This window comes from Micropterus salmoides, unplaced genomic scaffold, assembly GCF_014851395.1.
Source record: "Micropterus salmoides isolate LMB-PRFRI ecotype aquatic unplaced genomic scaffold, ASM1485139v1 Ms_hic_scaffold_396, whole genome shotgun sequence".
NCBI lineage: Eukaryota > Metazoa > Chordata > Actinopteri > Centrarchiformes > Centrarchidae > Micropterus > Micropterus salmoides.
The window spans coordinates 1-12,808 of record NW_024043328.1 but is presented as its reverse complement, the minus strand read 5'-3'; the positions used below and the strand labels follow the sequence as shown (position 1 = coordinate 12,808).

Here is a 12,808-nt window from a genome sequence, read left to right as displayed (position 1 = left end):
ATAATGTTCTAATTTCATGAACAACCTTGTGTTGTATAGTAATAAATAATAATAATATATAAATAAAATAAAATAAATAAATAATAATAAACCTTGATATTCAGTGTCAGAATTATATAAAACTGTGAAAAGTTGTGGAAAGTAATGAATGCGAGAAAATTATGGTGACAAAACGCAAATTTAAAAGAAGCAACTTATTTCAATAATTGATTAGAGCTGACATTATTAGTCTATTAGTGGTTTAGCTTTGTTAAAGGCAAACTGTTCATAATTGATCAATCATTTACTAAATATTCTCATTTTCCAGCTTCTCAAATATAAGGATCTGCTTTTCTTCATCTTATGTCATAGTAGGCTATCTTGAACATCTTCAGTCCACAACCCAATGTGAATACAACATTTCATACACCAAAAGATTAATCAGTTATCAAGAAAATAAATCTAAGATTAATCAACTTTGAAAATTTTGTGAATATTATTACATTGTCATTGCAAGTACTCTTAGCCCTCACACGACCAGTTCTGCAATGATACTATTGTATTGGGGTCCAGTGTTTTGGGACTAAACATCTCTCCCAACTTCATGTAAGTGCTGTAAGTCATTAAACGATCTTCTAAACCTTTTATAGGTTTGGGGTTTGGGCAGTCAGTCAGTTGGAGTAAACCCTCATTAATAGAAAACAAAACTTTTAGTTGTAACCTTAGCTTTAGTTGAACCTGTTGAACTGATCAAACCGGAAAAAATGTACCTTCTTTTGCCTATGTTAACAGAAATACTGATGTCATACTAAGCAAAAGGAAGTCTATGGTAGTGTTTTTAGCAAATATATCATATATTTTCACTAGGAGGCATATCTATGCCATCTCCACCTTTTCTCCTTTTCAAAAAATTGATAGGTGAGGGATATTGTTTGTTTGCCTACATTGCCTCATGACATGTCAAGAGGTCAAGTACTAATGTTTTAACCCTGAAGGAATGTAGTAGTCATCTTCCACACTGTCAGTTCAGTTGTCTGGTTAGTGTCACGTGCTTCTGGTTCAACTGCTTTCCTTCCAAACACTGTGTATACATGGAGTCTTCACACTACATAACAAAGGACAAATAGGAAATGTATGGACCTATGAACAGTGACAAGTATACGATAATATTATAGTATTAACGAAGATTCCACATGTGATTTGCAATAGATTGCTGTAACCACTAATAACGTAGTCAAATAATGGAAAATAAAAGTGTTGGGTTTGTAACTCAGGTCTTGAAAAGGAACAAATGGCAGTATATATTAGGCATACTGTATATTGCACATGGAGAAAAAAATATAGCCTGATAAATTCAGTTGCCCGTGACCAACAACTGAAACAATTCAGCTACAGAGCTACACTCATGGACGTATATCATATGTCAGTGGTCGGCAATAGACTGCCCGCAGGCCAGAACTGGCCCACCAGCAATAATATCTGGCCCACAGCCAAAGTGCTTTAATTGCAGAAAAATTTAAAATAGATAAACTGATAGTGGCTGGTGCTGAAACAGAACTCAGTCATTACAGCAACAGTTACTGACATAATCACATCCTCTTAAGTGATTGTGCCCACAAAATAAAGTGCAAGAACATTTTTTGCAGCAATGCTTCATGTTGAGTTTATTGATAGCTTTTATTTGAACAGTTCTGAAGGACATTCAAAAGAGTCTCTGGCTTGCTTGACACAACTCTGAGAAAGCCGTCAGTAAACGCATGATTGGATTCTCTTGAATTTTCTCAGGGAAATGAAAACAAGCGTCCATAGGTTTATCGATGCGGATCAAACGCCGGGACGCGCACACACACTGCAGGACATGCTTTATTGTGAGCATGTGCAAAAGTATCCTTATAATCAATTTGTTAAACAAGGGAGAGAAAAAGGAAAGTCTGCTAGATGATGGGATCAATCACACAACTCTCCAAACGGGAGGCTTGCACTCTACCAAATGAGCTAAACATGCACATGAGTTAGTATCAGCCACTTAGTTCATATAGTTCATAGTTCACTATCCATTATTTTCAAACGTGACTGCCTTTGTGTTGTACACAGCATCACTCACATCACCTGTCACATACCAGGTCTTCCAACATGGGGACATTTAAAACTAACCTAAAAAGTAAAACTTGTTGTACCACAGTTTCTCTTGAGTGGACGGTCCAACCTGTTTGGTAGGCTACATAACAGTAATCCAGCAACCCGATTCCACTAGCAGAGTCCTGAGTCCCTGACTAAGTCAACATCCTTCAACCTTTCAGGGTAGTAAGATTTGCAGTTTGTTTGTTTTTCTGGGGTAAATGTTATTAATAATCACACATCCTAAAGGGGCTTTTGGGAGAAACAAATCCAATCAAGATTACCTACAGCTGAAAGCAAATTTGTATCACATGTGGCAAATGCTCTTCCTGTTAGGTGTACAGGGCTTCTCTCTTATACAGTATCATTCCTCATTTATCATTCCTCACGTAGACACCTGCATACAGAGGACACATGAAGGTGTACGTAATTTCAACTGGAGATGAGGATTTCCCAAGCGGCAACCTCCGGGACTATAAAAACAATAACTGCAACAATCTAGCTTCAGAGATGCACCCACTGACATATTATATCAACCATATCACTATTTTTTATTTACATAATATCTACATAGTTTTGCTTTTTGATATTTGTACTTTTTTTATCATCTCCAAAAATAAATTCTGCTGCTACATTGCATAGCGTCCATAAGTAGGAATATGAAATAACAGTGACAGAACTGTTGACAGCCCATGCTCAAAAGTGACATTGCTCTTTTGTTGTATAAGGCATCACTCACATCACCTGTCACATACCAGGTCTTCCTACAGGGGGAGATTTAAAACTAACCAAAAAATTCTAACTTTTTGTACCTTATTTTCTCTTGAGTGGACGGTCCAACCTGTTTGGCACATAACAGTAACCCTACATCCTAGGTCAACATCCATCGAGGCTTCAAGGTAGTAAGATTTGCATAAGTTTGTTCTTCGGTGATAAATGTTATAAACAGTCACACATCCTAAAGAGGCTGTTTAAAAAAATCCAATATGTATTACCTACAGTTAAAATTTGTATCACATGTGGCAAATGCTCTTCCTATTTGGGCCTGTATTTAATCAAAAATAGCCCCACCACCAAAATTCAATCATATTACATGCTATTCGGGCTGAAACGACTCAAAAGCATTGATGAAAATTCTTTGCTTTGATGCTTCGTTTATTCCATATACTATATACAGCTCACTGTTTTCCATGGACGATTACTGTTACGATTACTTATGCAGACCACGTGATGTGATGGCACAAATTGTCAGGGAGGAAGAAGAGACAGGCCAGAGAAAAAGACAGAAAGTGTCCAAAGTAGCCTATGTGATCATTTCAAGCTAAAAGAAAACAATAACAGTGTACACGGAGCGGACATGAAACAATCACGTTATCATTGGTGGTTACAGCAATCTATTGCAGATCACATGTGGAATAATGATTGCTAGTTGAGATGAAGGCTAGCAAGGGTAAGACACAATTCTAAGTTGTGTGTAAACTTGCTGTACAGAGAGATACACAGCTGAATCCCGGTAGCCTACCGGGGTCATCAGGCAAAACCATTTCTTACCTGATGAATCTATGTAATAAAATGTAGAATACTCAAATAATCGATAGCTGCAGCCCTACATGCAATCATTCCCGACTTTAAAGCAGCATTCGGTAAAAATTGACAATGCAAAACCTTCGGCATCACTCTCTGCTGCACATATCACTCACTAAACACCGCCCTCCAAAACCACAAGCAGGAGCCAGTTGCCCTTTGAAAACTTTTTAGATTGTATCTTTTTCATGTACTACTGTCAGGATATAGTGACAGTTTTAGGAAATATGACAAAAAGTTAGTTACCTACTGCAGCTTTAATGCATCATCCACCTGCTCTGACTTTGGGGCGGGTGCCTTGTAGTGTTGTTGTACTCAAGACGTCTATGATTGCATGTATTCATAGACTGATTCTCAGTCATCCAGGTCATAGTTAGTTAGTAGTACTCGAGACCGGTCTTGGTCTAATGCTAGATGGGCGGTGGTGAATACATAGATGAATACATATTTGATTAGATGTATAATATATAATTCAGCATTGAGGATTTCTTAAAAATCAGAAAATAACTCAGAATCAGAAAAGCTTTTATTGGGAGTCACACAGGAAGATGAGGGAGGGTGGGGCTGGGCTAGTTCTGAAGTTCATGACCATCTCCACTACACTCTTCAGAGCGTTGAGCTCCAAACTGTTCTGGCTGCATCAGGTCACCATCGTCAATCTCGGACTCTTCGTGCTTCTGGTCCAACACCTTTCATTCGTGTTAAAATCTCCCACATCACATCCCATTATAATTCATTACATTTTTATATTTTGAATTGTCACCTGCCACCTGAATTTGAGTTCCCCTTTATGTGGAAATGGCAGAAATTGGTTATTAGTTGGACATTTAACAAGAATACAGGAAATGAAGTGTTTAAAGTGTAACTTTAGTAACTTAAGTTTAAAATGTAGCTCAATGATGTAGAGAAGGGGGGCAGGGAGAGTTAAATGGAGGTGTAAAAGCCACCAACGTTTCAAGATCCCAACAACACCACTTATTCCAGCAGACTGACCCAGGGCCCAGGATAACATGGTGTCCCTGGTGTCACAGAAATCCTTATTTTATTGTTCTGGGTATTGAGAAACCCCTTACAGACATTGTATCTTTCTGGAAAGGCAAGACAGCCAAACACGTGCATATGAAACTCATATACTAGAATATTCGATGGAGTATTTCGGCAGGATCGTCCCGCCCATAATCCGACTGTGTACAAGCCACATACCCATTCATTCGCTGCAGTCGCCACGCGGTGCTGAAACCTCAGGGTTGCATAAGAGAGACAGAGCAGTCTGATTGGCACATGTGCGCCGATTACGTCGAACAGGGAGGATAAATAAAAGCGCCTTTTAGACGAAAAGGACTGGAAACTTCCATTCACACAGCCGAAGAGCTGCCTGCGAGAAGCGCTTCATCTAAGAGAAGTCACTTACAGATATCTACACAGTTACCTCTTTTAAGTGCACAAGGTAAGAGAATTTCCGGGTTTAATTTTGGTTCATGCGTGTATTCATTTATTTGCATATCTGTTTCTCCGTTTTTAATTGACAGAAATAGCTCAACGTGGTCTGAGAGGAATTGCTAACAAGAATTGTACAGTTTGGTCAATTGGGAGGAATGTAAGACTAGCCATAACTTGCCCCTTCCTGCTGCTTAAATTAGAAATGACGTGTTGACGAAACGCAGCGTTTACCCAAAGTGCATTTTCTATGGCGTTCAATTTAATCCCAAACCCACGCACTTAAAAAATCAGGCTTGTGCAATGCGATGCGATACCCTCCACAACATTATCCGCGAATGCAAAACAACGAGGTGTAGGTAATAGGTTTTTTTATACAGTTATATTATGGTAGGCTATGGGGCGTGAAAGATGACAACGCTTGCAACAAGCAGCCAATCGCGTGGATCGTGGCGCACTTGCTATGATGTGAAACACTCCTTGTTTGCGACGTGTAGTACTCTGTAGCGACTTCATGTTGCAAGTTATCACCTAATAACGCAGCAACGTTATAGCTTACTACCATGGTTGCTTTGCTTATAGCAAGCTGACCTCTACGTCAATATAGTTTTTTTTTTTTTTAAACCAATAAAACATAATGTTACATCTCTTGGAGTGAGGTTTCATCAACAGGCTTCGTTTGAGTGAAGATAAGAGGCATAGTAATATCAGAGGTCACACTACATTTTTATGCAATGCTAGCTTAAAACTTACATATAATAGGCCGAAGCTCTGAAATGGCAAGCCATCTACAGCTGTCCCCAGTTTGTTGATATCCTGTATTTCAGGGCAAAAACTATGCAGTTTTGTAAAGAGCTGTGTTTTCCATAACTGAGAGTTTCCCCATAATATTTCTAAATAATTTGGTCCTAAACAGTAGGAAGCTTTTGTTTCACTCAGCTGTTGTGAAGGTGAATCACTTTTATTCACATGAAAGTTAGTAGTCAGCGTGAGGATTCTGTGAATCCCGCTGACACATCACAAATTACACATTACACACAGGATCACGTTCTCCAAATGCCCCGAGACCCAAGCCAGGTACAGCAACACTCCAAGTCCAAAACGCTTAAACAGTACAGCTGTATACAGAAGCTAAACCAAGGAGTCATTGGTGAGCCAAAAATGTTATCCCGATAAAAACATTCATATCATTCGATATCGATAATTATCACGATAAATGTCAAATGATTATTTCTTTCAAGTTTAAAGGCTGATTTTTGCTCCTGAGTGAAAATTGAAGAAACCAGATGGTTAATATGTAGTTAAACTTTTCTTTATGGTCAGAATGTGACAAACACTTGATGCCAAACAGTGGCTCACTTCACAAGTCTGAGTTAGAACATTTAAAACTACTATCTTTTTCAACAAATATGATTAGTTAATCTATTTCAGCCCTCTTTTTTTTTTTTTCAACTAAATAAATATTTTAATAGAAAAGGTGCTAATTTGTTGTGATTCAAATGAATCAAAGCAAATATTTATTGACGATATTGAACATTTATTATATTGTTGTTGAAAATGATGTTGCGATGTGTTATTTTATTGCCCAGCCCTAAGTGGGCATAGCTGCTTTTGGTGGATGTAGCCTAATGTAAAATAAAACCTCCATCAAAAGCCACTCCCCCAAAACACATTTTCATGGGCAGGGTGCACTGCTTTTTACAGTTCTGCACCACTGATACAGGATGTTTTTTCATTTTGTGTCAGAGCAAAAATGATTCTGAATAATTTAATAATAATTTGCATACCCCAGCTTTAAAATCTTAATATGATCTAGAAATACATACACAATTGATGAGCTATCGCATAACTAAATGGCCACACTACGGACATACTAACTGGCATTATATCTAACAGTATATAATAATAGATATTATTATTATTATTATTAATAATACAGATCAGGAAAATGACAATGGCATCTTATTTATATAGTAAGTTGCTGGTCACACGTATGTTTATTAGAACAACATTTGTTGTAAACTAGACGCTGGCGGCTAATGAGCAACATGGGTTGTATGCAGTAAACCGCAAGCTAATGTTAGCTAGCAGTGCAGTAGTGCCGAAAGTTGGAACAAACTTTTAAATTAGGCCTTGCAGATACAAGATTCGGCAACTGGATTGCTTATTTCTCATCTCAGATTTGTCCAGAAGCAGATTTTTGTGGACTGCTATGGTAAAATAAGTGAAAGTTAACATAGCCTTTTGTACGAGAGGAAGTGCGTCATCCATGTTTACGCCCCTACCGTCCATACCAAATTCTACACCCTTGCCTTCAACACAATTGCAATTGAAAGATTTTTTCATCAGGTGCTGGCTTACATAAATACATCAGTTAGCTAAGTAATCCAGTTCTATGTCACACCCCATAGAAAACCATCCTCATGAGGGAGTATTTCTGCTCCATGTGCACAAATTCTGTCCTCCCTACACGCTCGCAAGTGCTCAGGATCGTCAAGTTGACTTTTGAGACTTTGGTGAGGATGGCATAGACAGATCCGCTCCTTTGATTGGTCACTTTGAATACTGACCATCATCTTTGATTGGCTGTTTGGTTTGATCACTGACAGAATTGAAGACAGGCAGTTGCTAGCACTGACATTAACTAAGTTATGCATTGGGTCTACGTTTTTTTCTTAGTAATTGTAAACAACATGGATCATATATGCCACTGCTGTCAACCTGTGTAGCATATTTTAAGACTAATTAAATGCCATACATTTCCACCTACAGAGAAATAATTTGGGTAAATTCTTTTTCTTTTTTCATACCAATGTATTTGCAGATTCTGCAGCCATGTCTGTGAACATTCAGATCAACAGCCCTAATGTGAGGTACACAGATGCACACATTGTGGCGCAGTATCACTACCAGACCACGTCAGCGCACAGAGAGGGCAACAACATAACGGTAAGTGGACCCCTCTTACATTTTTTTTAGTCCATACATGCATCTGTATGTGTCATCTGTTTAGTCTCCTCTCTAATTTTGCTCCATATGTGAAACAGTTGACCCCCCGGACCACTGAGATGACGTTTCGCACAGAGCGGCGTGTGCCCCGCCTGGGTGTGATGCTGGTGGGCTGGGGAGGCAACAATGGGACGACAGTCACAGCAGCCGTACTAGCCAACAAGCTGGGTCTCACCTGGAGAACCAAGAATGGAGTGAAGGTGAGTGGAGTGAGTCAAACATGCCTGTACACATACTCTGTGGACAGTGAATCAAGCTGCTGGTTTACATTCACTTCAGTAAAACGCAGAAGAGCATTTAGCAAAGACTGAAATTTGTCGTATTTGAGACAGATTTGTTAATTCATATATAAATCCCTTCACTCTGACGATAACAAATCTAACTTTGATTATGTAACTTTGATGTTCGTGGTGTGGATTAACTATCTCAAGCAACTTCCTGCAGTTTTCGTACTGTACTGAAATGAATGCAAGCTACTGGCTGCCTGGATGAAGTAAAACGCTGAAATCTACTGGTCAGCTTTATAACTTTATAGGATGTGAAAACCTGAAGCTTCCATGAGCAAGCTTATAGAGAACCTTCTTGTCAGATTTTATTAATACAGCCTATTGTATGCACACCCTATCCTGTGGTACATTTATTCATTTAGCTGACTGTTTTATCCAAAGCGACTTACAATTGCTATTTGTGTCAGAGGTCGCACGCCTCTGGAGCAACTAGGGGTTAAGTGTCAAGCTAAGCTCAGGGACACACTGGTGTCTCTCAGTGGATTCACACAGTGGATTGGTAGAGACTTATAAGCTGGTTATGTTGACATGTTCAGTAGAGCGTTAAGGGTTTAACTGATGTAGTCTTGGGAATTTCCCCTTATATGGGCATACATTTTTGCCTCCGAGCTTGTCCTTGTGATTCCCATTTTGGCCATTTGTCTCGGTTCATAGGATTTAACACACTTGTAAAACCTTTTAAAAGCTGGTAAAAATGTATTCCTCCTTAGAGGGACTGAAATCAGTGTTTTTCTCACTTATCATCTCTCTCTCCTACATTCTCACAGAAAGCAAACTACTTCGGCTCCCTCCTGCAGAGTTCTACTGTTTGTGTTGGATCAGGGCCCGAGGGCGAAGTCAGCGTGCCCTTTCGTGACCTTCTACCCATGGTGCACCCTAATGATATTGTCTTTGACGGTATGGACAATAGTCTGCTCAAGCTCAGACCTGACACAGATGTGTACACGTACAAATGTGTATGTGTGTGCGGTCAAGTCAGGTAACCGCAGGAAAATCTGACCCCCTGACAGCTTCAGGGGCCAGAGAGCCCCTTCACAAGGTGGAGGTGGCCACATATGTGCTCCTATTATGTCCACTAATGCAATTTGCAGAGGTCAGCGTTTGCTCCTTTTAGTTCTGGAAAATGTGAGCTATCTAAAGAATCCAGCACTTTTTTTTTTTACCTTGAAGTGGTTTGTCTTTTAAGGCTGGGATATCTCCTCAATGGATCTTGGCAGTGCGATGGAGAGAGCTCAGGTACTTGACTGGTCATTACAAGAGCAGCTGCGGCCATATATGAGCCGCATGAAACCCAGACCGTCCATCTATATCCCAGAATTCATTGCTGCAAACCAAGAGAATCGGGCAGACAACGTCCTCACCGGGACCATGGCAGGGCAGGTAATGCTCGGTCTATTCCACCTTAGATTGTATTGTTTCGGATGTCATTTTTAAAAGAAATGCTTAAAGAGTAAATGGTCTTCCAGGTGGAGCAGATCAGAGCTGACATAAGGGATTTCCGTCAGTCGAGCGGTGTGGACAAAGTCATTGTTCTGTGGACCGCCAACACTGAGCGCTTCTGTGATATCATACCGGGGGTCAATGACAGCGCAAAGAACCTGCTAACTACAATCCAGGTGAGAGCAGGCCATGAAGAGATCATTCAGAATTCAGATTCTTAAACATGAAGTGCAAGATCTAAAAGCAAATCCATAAGTTGGTTTCAATAGAGATGAAGTATGAAAGGCTTTAAGTCCTCGAAATTCTGTTGGTGGCCAGTTGTCATGAATCATCCGATCAACTTTAATTTCCTTCTAATGCTGAGGACCAAACTGTTTAGTGATTTAATAAAGCTTAGAGGAAGAAAATATTAACTTTATTGTAGATTTGTAGATGAAATGCTGTAATGAGTTTGAAACAGTCAGCTATTACTTTTATATCAGATCGGGGGAAATTATGATTTGTCCATGGGTGATTGATGTCATCAATGATAATAGTCAATTTCACAGACTTATGATCTTCAGCGAATAGCTCAATTTAAGCAAGAAGTCGACAATAGAGTTATGCTACAGAGGCAATGTGAGAAGAGTCTCAGGGGAAATGTAACCTTGAGAGTTGAGCTTTCTTCAGTAATATGATGATACACTCAGTAACAGCCCCCCACCCCTCCCCCCCCCACCCCACCCCAAATCCATTAGGCTGGACACGAGGTTTCTCCATCCACTCTGTTTGCAGTGGCCAGCATACTGGAGGACTGTGCCTTCATCAACGGCTCCCCACAGAACACGTTTGTACCAGGAGCCATAGAGCTGGCTGTGCAGAAAGGGGTGTTCATTGGAGGAGACGACTTCAAATCCGGTCAGACCAAGATCAAGTCTGTGCTGGTGGACTTTCTGGTCAGCTCAGGTATCAAGGTGAGAGAAAGGATGCACTGCTTGAAGGAAGGTAATTGGTAAAGATATAAGATCTGATACTTACTACTGAGTCAATATGGTTATATACAAGAAAAGCTAAGAACACTAGAATGTAGGGAATGATTTGAGAATGATGCTTCCTGTCTAAGACCAGAATTAATGTGAGAATTAAACTCATCAGCATGTCAGAGAAGATCTGACCTCAGACCTCAAACATGGTGCTTTTATCATTTTCAGGGTAAGAAATGAAACTGGTCCCACAAACTACTGTGTTACACTTGAACTCTTCAAGTGGGAAATATTTAACAACTTAAGTCAAGTCACTTTTATTTATACAGGCTCAAAAGACTTTACAATTGTACAGCATACAACAACCTCTATACGTAGACACATGGATTATTTAAGGAAAACTCAGGAAGAGTAACATTGTAATCATCCTACCACACGATATAAAAAATAAGATGAAAACTACAAACTTCCAGTGCCTTTAATTCTAAACATTGAGTTCCTCTCCTCCTCGACAGCCGGCCTCCATTGTCAGCTACAATCACCTCGGCAACAACGATGGCAAGAACCTGTCTGCTCCGGAGCAGTTCCGCTCCAAAGAGATCTCCAAGAGCAACGTGGTGGATGACATGGTGAGTCAAACCGTGTGTGAAAGCCTGGAGAAAAACCAGACCACTGTGTGAGTAACCTGGACACAGAGAGACGATGACCTTCATGTGAATGTTTGTTCACAGAAAACAACTGATCAGATGTGTTAACTTTGTTTGTGTGTTATTTCAGGTGGTGATTAAGTATGTCCCCTATGGGAGACAGCAAGCGTGCCATGGATGAATACACTTCGGAAATAAATGGGAGGGACGAACACTATCGCACTGCACAACACCTGTGAGGTTCGTGTTTCTGTAAAACTTGCAACTGACAAAGGCAAATCTGGCATGTTGGAGCAATTTCGATGTCCAAATGCTAATTGCTGGCTAAACACAACATTCAGAGATTCTGCTTTATCTGACTGCAGTTGGGGAGGAGACCGGGAGGGCCAGAGCTTACTCTTAATCCTTCTTGACAAGTCTGGAGCTAATTTAAAGAGACATCATCAGGTCAAGGCTGCTCTTGCCGACACATACCTACACAAATAATTAATCTATTCTGTTTTGTTTACACACTTAATCTGCATGACAAACTACATCAATTTCGATTATTCTACAAAATATATTTATACATTTATTTAATATATACTTGTCTAGAAAATATATATAAAATTTAAGTATTTTGTAAGTGAAATGGACTTAAAGCTACTATGTGCCAACAGTGGTGTCCCCCAGTGGTAGTATTTAAAAATAAAAAAATAGAAGACAAAATAGCAGACAGCTGCACTGACGCGACTGGTCTGAAAACAATAGATTTGCCATGAGATTTCACTGGGATTGTCCCATTTTTCTATAAACAAACTATCAATCATTTTGAAAGATTCTGCAGTTACCAAAAATGTGATACGAGATTTCTAAAGGTTTGCATGAGTAAAAACGTCTGCACACTTGATATCATAGCAAATTAACATGTAAGTGATCTCTGCGGTATGCATGCAGAATGACATCTTTCAAAAGTGAAAAGATTGCACTGTTGTTTATTTAGTACTTTTGCCTTAATGAATATGTAATTTGGGGAATTTTTATTGTGCAAAGTAATAGGATGTATTTATACATTTGAAAGGAAGGTGCAAACTGCCAAGTTGCACAGGATGGCTGCTGTTCGTATGTTGCGAGAAGGAGTCGTAATGAAAGAAGTTAACAATATTAGATAATATTATTGTATATCCAAGATATAGAAATACAATTTATTTATTTGATGAACTATATTAATTGAACTGGGTTTTTCCTTTATTTATTTTTATGTCATGCCAATCCAGCAAATTTCGTTTCGACCTGATTCTTTTGGAAGAGATGGAAGAATTTAGAAAGTTGCATGGCACTGCAGAGAGCCCCAGCTGCAGTGCGC

At 39.4% G+C, this 12,808-nt stretch overlaps 1 protein-coding gene across 1 annotated transcript; it reads left to right on the top strand.

Annotated features, from left to right (window-relative positions):
* Window positions 1-4,991: 4,991 nt before the first annotated feature.
* Window positions 4,992-11,445, top strand: LOC119885222 (inositol-3-phosphate synthase 1-A-like; the record flags this gene model as incomplete). Its single annotated transcript, XM_038695370.1, has 8 exons — window positions 4,992-5,128; window positions 7,943-8,067; window positions 8,166-8,327; window positions 9,182-9,311; window positions 9,601-9,794; window positions 9,881-10,030; window positions 10,592-10,807; window positions 11,332-11,445. Coding segments are annotated over exons 2-8 (1,080 nt in total), but the record flags the coding sequence as incomplete, so codon positions are not given.
* Between the last annotated feature and the right edge of the window lie 1,363 nt (window positions 11,446-12,808).